General features: G+C 42.0%; 1 protein-coding gene across 1 annotated transcript in view; it reads left to right on the top strand.

Moving 5' to 3' along the window:
• Nucleotides 1-14950, top strand: part of KMT2A (lysine methyltransferase 2A) — a 49708-nt gene that overhangs the window by 18980 nt on the left and 15778 nt on the right. Inside the window, 20 exon segments of the mRNA XM_052783778.1 lie at nucleotides 817-881; nucleotides 1688-2059; nucleotides 2676-2749; nucleotides 3412-3540; nucleotides 4401-4514; nucleotides 5712-5858; nucleotides 6130-6225; nucleotides 7024-7144; nucleotides 7949-8062; nucleotides 8408-8592; nucleotides 9173-9346; nucleotides 10169-10279; nucleotides 10528-10601; nucleotides 11131-11324; nucleotides 11717-11823; nucleotides 11954-12091; nucleotides 13303-13461; nucleotides 13748-13865; nucleotides 13950-14028; nucleotides 14284-14444. Of these exon segments, the coding sequence (XP_052639738.1) occupies nucleotides 817-881; nucleotides 1688-2059; nucleotides 2676-2749; nucleotides 3412-3540; nucleotides 4401-4514; nucleotides 5712-5858; nucleotides 6130-6225; nucleotides 7024-7144; nucleotides 7949-8062; nucleotides 8408-8592; nucleotides 9173-9346; nucleotides 10169-10279; nucleotides 10528-10601; nucleotides 11131-11324; nucleotides 11717-11823; nucleotides 11954-12091; nucleotides 13303-13461; nucleotides 13748-13865; nucleotides 13950-14028; nucleotides 14284-14444 (2732 nt within the window).

Genomic DNA, 14950 nt, shown 5'->3' on the forward strand with positions numbered 1-14950 from the left:
AGCCTGAACCTTTTGCTTTTTTAAATTGCTGCATTAACTTGACTTCACCAGACTAGATAATCTGTCTGAAAAGACAGCAACTGAAGTTGAAAGACACCAATAAAGACTGTTGTGGTATGAAAGCTATTTATAAAGCATAGCTGTGCAAATTGCTGTGTAGTGCTCATCTGTGTGAAAACACTCTGCAGACTACAATCTGTAAGTAGTCTCGCTCTTAGCAGTTTTGCCCAGGCCTTGGGCTAGGGATCAAAACCACAGGCCCTGCTACAAGAATGAAGGCAGAAACAAAGCCTAGTCCAACTTACAGAGGACATCATATGCTAAACATAAGAAAAATAGGAAATCAAGTTGAACGCTTGAAAAAAGGCTTGGTCACCTAATCCGATACCACTCCAAAAGTAACTGCTTTTGTCTGAAATGGCCTCAGTTCGGACTATGTAAAACCTACAGTTGAGAGAGTTTGATGTGGTTTCTTAGAGCTCTTGGAAGTATGGTGATACTTCTCAAATCTAGGAAATGGAATTGATGGGGGATTTACCAGTGAAAGTGTTGTTACTTAAGCAGTTTTATTAACCTCAAAACTGTGTTGAGAGTGTAGAAAACCAAAAGGAAAGTACAGAGGAAAATAAGAAGTTTCTTTTACATAACTCTGAAGAAGGGAGGAGGGGGATGGGGAAAAAAAAAAAAGATTGCTTGGAAAAAGGTAGTGGGTGTATTGATAATGGTTTTTTCAATTTTTCATGTTGAATATTTACACACTGCCCTCTTAATGTCTGCATATTTCTTCTCATTTCATGACACGTTCTTTCTTTGTAGAATGAGGAAATGTCAGAATCTACAATGGATGCCTTCAAAAGCATATCTCCAGAAGCAAGCTAAAGGTAGGCTAAAAGACTTGGCTTGAGTACAGCACAACAGACAAATTTTCATCTCTTAGATTTTGCTCTTTGTGCTGTCGTTGAGGCTACACTAAGCTTATAAAAGGTTAGTCTGCAACCAAATGTTGAGAAGGGAGCCTGACTGTTCTGCTGATGTCAGGTGAAAGTTGCAGGAGAGATGTGAGTGCAGGCAGCATATGTATTCCCTGACAGTGGCTGTCTCTTTCAGCACTGGACTTGTAGTTTTTCCTTCCTTTGCAGGGAGCTGCTGCTGATGGCTGGTCAGTCTCCCCTCTGTCCTTCAGGTGAAGCATTTCTCAGAGGTTTGCCTGCTCCTGAGTGACACGGGGACTGATGAGTCTCTTGGAGCCTCCTTGTCTCTGACATAAGGCTTAAATGAGCTGTCATACGTGTTTTGTTAAATCCCCACATTCTTGGTACTGGACCTCTGGAGGTCTGCATGTTAGTGTGACAGCGGTCGGGCAGCTGCCTTGAACTCCCTGAACTTCGCCACACAAAGTCTGCTTCCTCCTTTGCACAGTTAAGCTCTGAATAAGCTTTACTACAGAAGGGTTTTGCTTACTGCTCTGTCAGAATAAAGGCCCAAGGTATTAGAACACGGATTGCAACATAAGCCAAGTGCATTAATTTTACCCACAAAATGCTTTATTTTTTTTAGTACCCTTTTGTACAACAGAGTGACAAAATTTTGACATCAAAGTGTCTGTTTCCTTGTTTTAAAAAAGCAGCAAATCTTTTGAAGTCACACCAATTGTCTGTGTTGCTTTATTGATGCTTCTTCTTCCTAGCTGCAAAAAAGAAAGAGAAGAAATCAAAGACAAATGAAAAGAAAGAAAGCCATTCTGGAAAGAACCAGTTGGACTCTGGACAAAAGCAAACTCCTCAGACTATTGTATCAAGAGAAGACAATGCTGTAAAGAAGAGTAGTGAGCCTGCTCGTAAGCCCGTTGAGGAAAAGCATGAGGATGGGAATTCCTCCGTTCCAGTGTCAGAGCCAAAACAGGTCCCTGCATCTGGTACCAGAAAGACTGGCAAGCAGACATCCCAGCCGGTACAGCTCCCTCCTCCTCAGCCACCAGGCTCAGGACCTTTGAAAAAAGAAGCACCTAAACTTGCCACTTCTGAGCCTAAGAAAAAGCAGACTCCCCAGCCAGAAATAGGTAAATGGGACTGTTTATCCTCAATATGTTTGAGTCACGTTAAGTAACAATACCGCTAAAAGCTGTTGGATTTTAAAAATGATGAATGCTTTATGATCCAGTGAAATTACAGCAGATTATTTTGGAAATTTTGCTTAGAACTGGCTTCCTTTTTATTGAACTACACTGTATATTGGGGCGGGGAGAAAGACGGCCATTTTTATTGTGATTTGCAGTCATGTAGTCTTGGCAGTCTTGAAGTATGTTTTCAATATTGTTAAGTCTGTTGACTGTTCGCAGTCTGAATGTGAAACAAGGATGTAATCTTTTACTACAAAAACATAGTCCGCTATTGCACATAGTACAGAACAGCATGAACAGTGACTAACAAGGCCGCTCCGGGACTTCTGTGGCTTTGCACCCAGAACGGTTCAGATTTTTAGGAGAGCAAACTCTCCTGGTCACGCCTCGAGGAAACTGCTCCAGTCATAGTTGATGAGGTGCAGTCACAGAAGACAGTGGAAAAATTCTAGTCTAAAATTCATCGCACGTTACCCAGCTGATTTTTTTTCCCTTTTCTTCTCTACAGGTGGCTGTTAGTTACTTGAAATACTCATAATTTTTCCCCCCTTCCTAGGCACAGAACAAAGCAAACAGAAAAAAATTGCTCCCCGTCCAACTTTTCCTGTGAAACAGAAACCAAAAGAAAAGGTGAATACTGTTTTTTGTACACAGTCAGTAAATTTCAAGAACCTGGAACTTCTGTCTAGAAAGTAGAACTGTATTACTTAACCCTTTTGCAGATTTGTTTGGGTTATTTTGGTTTTTTGTACTTAAAGATGTTAGGTTTTTCCTTGTGGCAGTATGTGGATACCAAAGTACCTGGCAGATGTTAACTTTGTCTCTAAGGCTTGTACATTGTGGGGTGGAGGCTAGCTTTTCCATAAAAAATGGAACTACCTTCATCTCGGAAACAACTCCATTATGGAAAAAAAAAAAACAAAACCCAAACCACCCCCCCACCCCCCAAAAAAAAAAAATTGTCTTATTTAAATCTGAGGGAGAAGTGCACAGGGACTAATTACACCCACAGTTGCCCCACTGCAGCAAAATAAAAACCAGCGATCTGATGAGAGAGAACACCATGATGTTAGAGGAAAATGCAGCAAAATGAATTAGAAATGTAATTGCGTGTGGAATGCTCTTAAGAAATGGTTGGCAGGATGGTTACTTTCTTGCAACTTTCACACACTCGTTAATTCTGTGATGGTTTGGGGGGTTTGTCTGTGAATTATCTACGGCATTTAATATGATTACTGGTTAAGTTTTAACGTTCGGGGTTGGGATTAATGCAGGCTCCTTTACTTGACTAGGAAAAGCCCCCTCCTATAAGCAAGCCAGAAAGCAGCACGCTGAATTTGCTCAGCACTCTGACTAACGGAAGCAGTTCCAAGCAAAAGCCACCTACAGATGGAGTCCACAGAATCCGAGTGGATTTCAAGGTAGAGGACAAAATGTTTTAAGTATTTGAATGTTACCTGGCTCTAAACACTGGAACTAGAGTCCCTCAAGAGTGCTGGCAGTGACTTCTAAGTTTGTGTGTCTGGTACCATTCAGAGAGAACTGCAAATAGGAGCCTTCATGACAAGTCACTCGGTTGATTTTTAGAAGCTTGTTATGCCTTTTTTGTCTTATAATTAGAGTACTGGATGAAGAGACACTTAAAGCTTTAAAACCTTAACTGTCAATGTGTGAGGATGAGCAAGAATTTGAGGTTTATGAAGAATTATTCCATTAAGATGGAACTATAAAACCTTACCACAACTTGAGCCAACAAGATTTGGGGAAAATGTTAGTAACTTGTAATTCACAACATTTGGGGTATATCTGGGGTTTTAAAGTGATAAATCATGTACTTTTTTGAACAACAGTGTTGAAATAATAAAAGATAATATTTTCCTAATAATTTTTCAGTCCATCTATAAGTGTTGATACTGGAGATTATAGTGAGATCTCATAAGTGTTTTATACAAATATGGAGCTTTAATAAAGTATAATTCTTCTGAAATTTCACTTTTAGTAATAATTGTGCAATTGTGAAAAACTTTGTCTGGTTCCTTAGGCTTGCTTTCCGTAGAAGGAAGGCTAGTGTATTATTGAGCTCTCCTGGCAAGAACAGCGCTGAGATGTGACTATTCCAATATACACTATAAAGTAGACCAAGATAGAAGTTGAAATGATTTCAGTTTGAGACCACTTAATCACAGGCACAGAGCGTATAAAGCAGCAATCAATGTGAGCACTTTATACTGATGTTGTATTGCCTTATTCTGCATGGTGATGTATCCTTTTGTACTTTCAGGAGGACTGTGAAGTGGAGAATGTTTGGGAGATGGGTGGGTTAGGCATCGTCACCTCGGTACCTATTACTCCCAGGGTGGTCTGTTTTCTCTGTGCCAGCAGTGGACATGTGGAGGTAAAGCATTGTGTTCTGCTGTTGATGACTTAGTTACAGCACCATGTTGTTACAAAAATAAATAAATAAAAAATATCGTGACCTTAATCCAGAAGAAACTAAAATAATACCTGTAAATCTGTCCTTGCTAAACTTGGTCCCAAGATACTAAAATGCAAGGTATTTAAAATCGGTTTGGAAACTTCTGCGGTGCTTACTTTGGAGGTGAACTGTATTAGGTGTAAAGAATAGCGTATCTGAGAGCACCCATGTCTCCTCTTAATTTGGAATCCTACATCTGATGTAAAGCAGGGGCTTTGCTTTCTTTTAAGTTGAAATAAAAAAGACTGCCTGATAATGTTAAAGGGCTTTAGGCAGCGTTGACTTTCCCAGGTATGTCTGTATCTGCTGAGAGCTGCAAACCATTACTGAAACATGACTGGAGAGAGATTCTGGTGCTGCATAAAGAGCTGGATTAAGATGTGTTTAATGCGTTCCCAGGTATAGATAGGTGCCTTCTCAACATCTTCAGACCAGCTGTCCTGGGAAGGTGATGCTAGCACTCTAGAAAAGGCTTGGTTACGATGAGTGAACAATACTTGGGGAAAGGGGGGTTGTTAAGTTCTGTATGTGGACATCAGTGCACTTGAAGGACCATGAAGGTCCAGTGTGGCATGGAGCCATCCCCTTCTCAGTCAGGTTGCTCAAGGGGACAAACAATTCAAATGTCCCCTGTGAGCCTGTGGTGTTTGTGCCCTGAAGATGGTTCTTTTTCTAGTATGGCCAGCCTTGTAGGGGATACATAGAAATTAGAAGAGCTTTCACATGGGTCACCTAAGCTGAACGGGGGGAGAGATGTGTCTCTCTGCTCTGCATGTCCCTTCCTTTTGCACTGAGTGTTTCTTCTGGTGCAGTTGGCTTGTGTTACAGTGAGGGAGGCAGAGCCCGAAGAACCCTATAGGCCTTTGCCAGTACTCAGAACACTTAAGTAACAGGTACTAGACTCCCCTTTGCTGCTAGATGCCTAGTCTGGGTGGACGAGCATGTGTTTGCGTTGTCTGAAGTACGCACGCAGTTTCCCTCCTGAAATATGCCAGTAGAATTCCTTGTTCTGTCAGTTGTAAAGCAGAATTCAAAGTAGTTCGGAGCGCGAGGGGGCTTGTTTGGGACTTCAGAGCAGCTTCTGACTTGCTAAAACCTCCCTCTCCCCCCTTGCAGTTTGTGTATTGTCAGGTCTGTTGTGAGCCTTTCCACAAGTTCTGCTTAGAGGAGAGCGAGCGGCCCCTGGAGGACCAGCTGGAAAACTGGTGCTGCCGTCGCTGCAAGTTCTGCCACGTGTGTGGGAGACAGCACCAGGCCACCAAGGTACCCCCAAACTGCCCGGCAGGCACCCCCCTGCGCTGCTCCCAGAGCTCCTCTCAGAGCTCAGCTAGTGAGCATGCACTGGGGAGCAGGGAAGCGCAGGGTCTCTGCGCGAGCGCCACTGTGCGCTGGGGAGAACGCCTCTCGAGTCACTTCATTCCATTCTTCTTCCTGTTGCCCCAAATGGGGGATCCAACATAAAACGAAAATGTCCAGGACTTTGCATCCCTTCAAAGGGTCTCTGTTCCAATGCTTTTTCCTCTTATTCTCATAGCAGTTGCTGGAGTGTAACAAGTGCCGAAACAGCTATCACCCTGAGTGCCTGGGCCCAAACTACCCAACAAAACCCACCAAGAAAAAGAAAGTTTGGGTGAGGGATTTTGATTTCTTTTTTGGGGTAATTTGCTTGTTGACCGATCGTAATGCCACAGGCCAGAGCTCTGCAGATTGCTTGGTCTGATGCAATCGTTTAGCCTTTTAACGCAGGGTGCTTGTTGCGTTGGAAGGTACATTTGGAAATAGATAATGAGGTGGGTTGTTGATAAGGCTCTGAACAAGCAGGATTTTTAAAGGGATTACACCTTTTTTAGTTGTCTTAATTCTTCTGATTATAGTCCCAGAACACAGAAGCAGCTCTTTAGAATGGAAGCATTTACTTTGTTAACAAACTTACCAGTTGATACTGGTATTGAGAGACAGTTTGGATTAATGCGCTATTTTGTGTCTTTCAAGTTTTTGTTCTAAACAAGTGTGAAAGCTTTGCCTACAGTGTATTTGTTACTAACAGTTTTTAGGTGTGTTCTACTACGATATCCTCAGAATTGGAAAACTGTTAAAATAAAACTTCATATTTTAGGTCAGAAGAAATGCCACAACTATGTATGCTGTTGTTTTACATGAAGGGAAAGGTGATAGTTTCTTCAGTGCAAATATGAAGGACTGAATAACTATACTGTGATTTATTTTCATTTTTTTCTTGTTGCATCATCACCATCCTACCGTGAAGGGAGTGAAAGTTGTGGTATTTTAGTGAAAGTTCTGGTATTTGAAACTCCTTATTCTGCACTCATTAAATAATAAACACTATGAAATGTGTCGTTAGGACTGAAGAACAGAAACTACTGGATATAAAAGCAAGTAACTCTTGCCAAACATGTTCCTTTTCCAGATATGTACCAAGTGTGTTCGCTGCAAGAGCTGTGGATCGACAACACCAGGCAAAGGGTGGGATGCGCAATGGTCTCATGACTTCTCGCTGTGTCATGATTGTGCCAAACTCTTTGCTAAAGGTACATAAAGTTGTGATTCTTTACAGCAGGAGCCTCTTCAGATGCTCAGTTTTGCATTAGGCAGTGTCAGTGTAGAGCGAACAGAGGGCCGGCAGGGCAGGTGAGCTTGTCATGGTACAAACAGGAGTGAAAGCTGGTGTTAGGGTCAAGCATGAAAGCACGTGTAATACCTTTCTGTAGGAAAGCCAGGCTCTTAAATTTTACAGTGGCTAACAAAAGTCACCACTGTGGTATTGTCAGAGTTTGAGGCTTCCAGAATTTAAACACTACACCACATAAAGCGATCGTTACACACCTGTTGGCCTGGGGTTTCAAGTAGCAGTTGAGAAAAAGACATTTTAAAGGACTCCTGACTTAAAAGCAACAAGGTCCCTGTTGTCAAGTGGTTGTTCCTTCTTGTGATAGTTACTGTATGTGACACCTTTGAATCTAGGAGTGGCACTCTGGGGAGAAATCTCAGTGTAGAAAGTCTTGACTATTCCACCTAATTTCTTGCCTGTATGTCATCTTTGTCCTTTTGTTTTACTCTGTAAAGCTAATTGCATATAGTATTTTGTTAGCCTCACTACCCCCCAAAAAGTGGGTACCCAGTAATGGAATTCTGGAGTAGTCAGTGGTCTTCCAAGCAGGTTATTTTTGTGGCTGTTGTTTGCAGTGTTGTAGAAGTTAGATGTAACTGTATTGGCAGATTATTGGTGGGGTTTTTCAGAGCTGCTTCCTTAGCGCACTAGTAGGTAACCACCTAGCCTTTGACGTCTGTGTGTGGAAGCTGAACTTCTGATAAAAATCACATCTCGTTTGCAGGAAATTTTTGTCCTCTCTGTGACAAATGCTACGATGATGATGACTATGAGAGCAAGATGATGCAGTGTGGGAAATGCGACCGCTGGGTCCACTCCAAATGTGAAAACCTTTCTGGTAAGGCAAATCCTTGTCTCCTCAGTACTTAATGTGGGTCAGTGAGTAGACCAAAGCAATCCAGTTCTGGAACTTTCTACCGTGTTAACGTTAACACCCTCACCTGTTGTGACCAACCTGAAAAATACCTATAGAGTGGCTACAGGTAAACCAGTACTAATGTCAGTGACATCCTGAAAGCACAGGACTTGCCTCAACTGCAGTATCACTCAGTTAGTAGCACAAGATGCTTTCGTTACGTGAAAAGTGTTTCCATTAGACAGTAAGTGCAGAGTAGGTGTTTTTCCCTATGTTCATCCTTCAGTAAAGCAGTTCAGATTGTTACTTTATTTTTTTTGTCTCCAGATGAAATGTATGAGATACTCTCTAACTTGCCTGAGAGCGTAGCATACACCTGCATTAACTGTACGGAGCAGCATCCTGCAGAGTGGCGCCTGGCACTGGAAAAGGAGCTGCAGGTTTCCTTAAAGCAGGTTTTAACAGCCCTGTTGAATTCTAGAACTACTAGCCACTTGCTGCGGTATCGACAGGTAAGCTGGAGCCTCACGTCCTGTTAATATATTCTGGCCTGAAGTGTTGCCTGGCATTCAGTTGAATTCTGGTGTTGCTATGCATCATACTGCAAAAATGTCTTTATCGTACTTAGAGCAACATGTACTGTGATTTTTGTTTTCTTTCTTTTGTTCTTTCCTACGGAAACAAAGAAGTGGGTATTTATGATATGACTTGTGAGGCTAAAAGAAAAAATAGGGTAACGTTCTTCAAGGAGTGGGAGGATTTAGCTCTGTGATGGTGAAGGTGCTTTTTTGACAGAAGAACAGGATCTCAGTCTTGAAATATATATTCAGAAATGAGACTTCTGAAAAATGAGTTTGATCCTTATAGGTGATCACTCTGGTCTGCTGTGTGCCTTACAGGTCAGCAGCAGAAAGCTGGTTAAGAGCTTTTCATTTTTGTCCCTACATTTTGGACAGGAATTCAGAACTTGAGTCTCCTTTCTTTCATGTTAGCAAGAATCTCTGGGCTGATAAATGTGCATGGGAGTATGTCATGAGTACCAGCCACACTTCAATAGCCAATGTCGCTCTGTCTGGTTGCTGATGTTAACAGGCAGCAAAACCGCCTGATTTAAATCCCGAGACAGAAGAGAGTATCCCATCCAGAAGCTCTCCTGAAGGTCCCGATCCACCTGTCCTAACAGAAGTCAGTAAGCAGGAGGAGCAGCAACCTCTGGATCTGGAAGGAGTGAAAAGAAAAATGGATCAAGGAGGTTACACTTCCGTGGTATGTCAAAGTTTTAGTGTTCTGCTCTAATAATAGATCCTATGAATGGCTTTATGACCCGTGGTGTTTATAAGTGAGTGTGCTTAAGCCTTTTCTTTATGAACAAGGAAACAGGTTAACGTTCTCCTAAAAATAATTCTGGCGGGTGCTCATGTTAATGTTGGCTCAAAGACATGTAATTTACACTGTTGTATGGCGCTCTCCAACCAGCAGTGATACTTGGTTAAGCCTCTTTTGCTCTTAGTCAGACGTTTATGTTGATGGAAACAGGATAGGTCATCCTTCACGTGCGAATTCTAACTGAAGGCCTAGCCAGATGACACTGATGGTAGTCAGTTATCTGGAAACTAATAATTCACGTGTGGAGGGATGATGTCTTTAGGGGTCATTTATACAAAATGCGAATGCTGACCAAGTCAGTTTTCTTTGTAGGGAGAAGCCTTTTCCTCTTTTTTCCCTATGGAGCCTGTAATCTTGAGGAAGACTGTATATTGCAAAGTGCTAGGCAAACGTGCTGTTGCCAGAGTTTGGCCAAATCATTGTGAGGTAGCTAGCTTAGCCAATTTAAAATCGGTCGGCAGTCAACTCCTGGTAGAAGGAAGAAGTGAACAGTTATGGGCATAGCAGTTCTATCAGCCAGTTTGCAAATGCACAGGGGTGCTTGTTTCTTTACAGCCAAGTTATTTTTCTGCTTTTAAGTCGATGCTCTGGTTCAGTCTCCTAGTCATCTGCATGCTCACTTGATGCCTTAAAAAATTAGTGCATGGTGTAGCTGTACAAGAGACAATCCTGATAATGTGAAATTTTGTGGCTTTCTTGTAGTTGGATTTTAGCGATGATATTGTGAAGATAATTCAAGCAGCCATTAATTCTGATGGAGGGCAGCCGGAAGTTAAGAAAGCCAATAGCATGGTCAAGTCCTTCTTTATTAGGGTGAGCTGGACTACAGTTATTTTGAAATCTGCTTGGTATCATACCACTGCTTGTTGCTGTTGGAATCCAAAGGGTCCGTCACGCTTACCATTGCTTGGGTATTTCCAGGAATAAAGTAATGCGTTGTCAGAGTTGTTGATGTTAATGAAATCTTACTAGTTGTGCATTTACAGTAGATCTTGGCTGAATGTCTTTGAATTTTTGGGTATGCTGTATAACGTTTCTAATGGAGTGTTGTTTTCCTTCAGCAAATGGAGCGTGTTTTTCCATGGTTTAGTGTAAAAAAGTCCAGATTTTGGGAGCCAAATAAAGTAACAAGCAAGTAAGTAATTGTTCTGTGTCCGACTGCGACACCCTGCGGTTTGCCAGCTGTCCAAGCAAAAAGTATCAAGAGAGCATGTTTGTGGGGCTGGGTTTTCTGTTTTTCTTTTTTCTTTTCTTTTCTCTCTCTGGTTTTTTTTTGTTTTGTTTTGTTTTTAGAAGTTAAACAGTAATCCCACTCCCAGGTTTTGTACACACTTCCTTGTTCTAAAGCAGAGTAACCAAAAACATTATTTAGAACTAGGTATATTGTGTGTTGGTTTGTCAGTCCTGTCCTTCCTTCCCCCTCCTCTTCCTCACCCCCATTTGGTGTGGCCCTCCTGCATCTGTCACCCTCAAAAGAAACAGACAGCCATGTCACAAACATTGCAATGTAAGTGACCGGTCGTAGCCTTTGTTGAGAGCATGTATGGACTGTAAGTAATTAAATGAGTTGTTATTGTATGTTCAATGTCCGTAGCGCTGGTAGACAGGGCAGAAGGTCCTCTGGTGCAGTCAGGTCTCACAGCTGACTCCTTGTTGCATTTCAGCAGTGGTATGTTGCCGAATGCAGTGCTGCCCCCTTCGCTTGACCATAATTATGCTCAGTGGCAGGAGCGTGAAGAGAACAACCGCACTGAACAACCCCCTCTGATGAAGAAAATCATTCCAGCTCCAAAACCCAAAGGGCCTGGAGAGCCAGATTCACCAACTCCTCTACATCCTCCTACACCACCTATCTCTAGTAAGAAAACAGATTGCAGCACTATTGGTCCCAAACCCAGAGTGCTCCATTCCAAACCTCCTAGTAATAAAGAGAGGGTGGTATTGGTTCTGTATGTGACTGAAGAATTTTGGAGACCTCTGTGACCTGAAATCGTTTGGAAGCTGTAACATATGAGATGTTTCTGAGCTGAGCCTGGGCCCAGAAATACTTTTGCACCTACCTCTTTTCCCCCAGAACAAGGGCTGTGTAGAGGCTGATGTGTGCTTTTCCTTGCTTTACAAGCTGGCTATGGAAAACACTAGGCTGCTGTTTGGCTCCTCTACCCTGTTCACTTACTGACAGTCTTTCCAGATGAATTTTTGCCTCCTTGCCTTTCAAGAATAAAGTGTGTTCTCTCTTTTAACTATAAGGCTCTGACAGAAGCAGAGAGGATAGTCCTGAACTTAACCCACCTCCGGATGTAGAAGACAACAGGCAGTGCGCATTGTGCCTGAAATACGGTGATGACAGCGCTAATGTGAGTGTCTGGCACGTGCCCATTTTGATAGGAGCTGATTTAAGCAGTACTGTGGATAGGCTGGATGCTTTTTGTGCATTGCTGTGTCTTGTGGAACATTTGGAAAAGAATGTTTCCTTCTGTTCTTTAGGATGCTGGACGTCTTCTCTATATTGGCCAAAACGAATGGACACATGTGAACTGTGCTTTATGGTCAGCAGAAGTATTTGAAGATGATGATGGTTCTCTGAAAAACGTGCACATGGCTGTGATCAGGGGAAAGCAGCTGGTGGGTATAAGTAAAGAATGCTTTGTTAAACTTCACGCTGATTTACACAGAACCAAGGCAGGAATGCAGCTAAAAGATTCCTTGTGTGGGCTTTTTCTGCTCTGTCCCCTCCCTGCAATTTTTTTTAATTTTCTTTTTTTGGCACTATATATGATAGAACAGACTATCCTTGCTCAGTTGAGAAATATTGTGGCGACAAAAAGGAGCTTGTAACAGGAGAATTGGAGTCGTGATTTTCTCAGAAGGTCTTCAGTTGCCAGTGCTATACCTTACGCAGTTGATGCCATATCTGTAGTCACAACCTGTTTTTAAAAATAATGTGGAATATCTAAAGCATGGCCAAATACTGTGTTAAAGCTCAACACTTATCTCTCTAGTACAAGGACTTGCCAGATCTTCTGTTGCAGTCTGAAGTGATGACAGCAGAGGAACTCAAAGGAGAGAGAGCAAGTTTGTACCTGGTATTTTGACCTAGGTTAAATTTTATGTATGTATAAAAGAAATAAAAATGGAAAGCAAGTATTGTCCATTTTGAGGTGTTGATCGAGGAGGATTTTCATGTTTGAGTATAGATGAAGGATCTTGACATCTAGCTTGTACATAGCTACTCTGTTAAATACTGCAAAAAGATGATGGTGGTGTCTTTTTTCTGAACTTCCAAGCAGTCTTAGAAAACAAAATAATCTTCCTGTTGTGAGTTGGTTGTTGCTTACTTTCCAGAAGAATGAAATGAGACTGGAAGCATGACTAGAAATTTGTCCAAGTTTTGTTTTAATATTGCATCATGTCGTCCTAAATACTTACTAAAGCAGCAGAAGCAGTGGAATGGGACTGCTCTTAGCCAGTAGTAGGCTGCCCACATGGGGAATACTCTGTGCAGGAGAAACAGTGACATATTAATCGGTGAAGCTTGCAAATATGACACATGGATATGGAGTACAAGCAAGAAAGTCTGAGGCCTGGAGGAACCAGCTGCAAATGCAGCTGTTGTTGTGTGTGAGGGATCCTTCTTCGTCTCACTTCCTCCTCCATGTCTCACTTGTGCACGTGAGTCACGGTAGTGAAATGTTACAGCAATGAAGTGGGAGGTCAGGCATTACTCTAAACTCTGCCTGTGCTGAAAAAAACCAACTGACAACAGTAATGGTAGCCCAGTTTCAGAAGGGATTAATTTTTAACTTTTTTTTTTTTTTTTTTTTTTGGTTTTGTAGAGATGTGAGTTCTGCCAGAAGTCGGGCGCCACAGTAGGCTGCTGCCTCACTTCCTGTACAAGTAACTATCATTTTATGTGCTCGCGAGCCAAGAACTGTGTCTTTCTGGACGATAAGAAAGTTTACTGCCAGAGGCATCGTGACTTGATCAAAGGAGAGGTGAGACTCTTCTTTCGCACCCTGCCTTGTCTGAAGGTGGTGTTAGCCTGCAACTATGAGCACTTTTTAGAAGTTAAGGTTGAACGCGTTCCTTGCTAGCAAGGGCTGGACCGCAGTGCTGTTAAAAAGAAGTCAGCGATACAGCTGGCATGGGGAAGTTTGGCAAGTGGTACCATGTGGCAGTTCGAAAACCAAAAAGACCAAGTGAGGATTGAGTTAGACTGCATAGCACACACATGGTGGTTCCTTTAAAATTAATGAGTAGTTTTGTGGATTCTTGTTCCAGGTGGTTCCCGAGAATGGGTTTGAAGTTCTTAGGAGAGTTTTTGTGGACTTTGAAGGGATCAGTTTGAGAAGAAAATTTCTTAGTGGCTTGGAACCAGAGAATATCCACATGATGATTGGTAAGTTCTAGTCTCTGGACACTTGATGCACCTTTCGTGCTGGAATCTGGTTCACAGAACTGTTCTGTTCCACTTTGTGCTCAGGTTCAATGACGATAGACTGTTTAGGAATTCTGAATGACCTCTCAGACTGTGAAGATAAGTTGTTTCCCATTGGCTATCAGTGAGTATAAGCTGTTTCATGATTAGATGTCTTTTAGTGTATTAGAGGCCAAACCAGCACTGAAGTAACATACATCAAAAATGACTGTAGCTTTCATGCACTGTTCAGGAGTCTTGTGATTAAGCTAGGTGTGCAGCATGTTGTGCCAGGAAGCCTTTGTCCCCTGCAATTTTGAGACACTGAAAATCTAAAATAGGAATGCTGAGGTTTACTCAACTGTTGAGTAAATTGGTTTATGTTTGAATTATCTTCCAGGTGCTCCAGGGTGTACTGGAGCACAACAGATGCCAGGAAGCGCTGTGTGTATACCTGCAAGATCATGGAGTGCCGACCTCCAGTTGTAGAACCTGACATCAACAGCACTGTAGAGCATGATGATAACAGAACAATTGCCCATAGCCCAGTTCCCCTTACAGGTAATCTTTTAAGGACTTTTAAAAAGTATATTCTCTACATGTTTTTGCTGTAGCGTATCTTTCCCAGAAAGCCAGGTAGTGGCTAGGACCTGTGTCTCTTCAATGGATTTGGACTAGAACCCACTTCAGGCTTCCAAATTATGTTACAGTGTCTTAAGACTTTAAAAAAAAAAAAAAAGAGCTAAGCTCCTGAGAGTACCAGTAACTTTGAAAACTTGAGGCAAAGGAAAACTACTGTAGTAATGCTTTCTAGTCTACAGATCTGAGATTTTTCTAGTCACCTAAAACTTCAAATTGTAATTCAAATGTCAGTGTCAGTCTGTAATATGGGGGTTGTTAAACACCATGTTGAATAGTAGTACTACGCTGCTTCTGTATTTCCAAATTGCTTTCTCTGGATCCATAGATGAGTTAAAAAAAAATTAAAAAATCTCAACCCTATCCTTTTCAGTTCCCAGAAGGTGAGGCTGTGGAAGATTTTTAAAACATTTACAATAGTTTTCATT

The sequence above is a fragment of the Harpia harpyja genome, chromosome 4 (assembly GCF_026419915.1).
Source record: "Harpia harpyja isolate bHarHar1 chromosome 4, bHarHar1 primary haplotype, whole genome shotgun sequence".
Taxonomy (NCBI): domain Eukaryota; kingdom Metazoa; phylum Chordata; class Aves; order Accipitriformes; family Accipitridae; genus Harpia; species Harpia harpyja.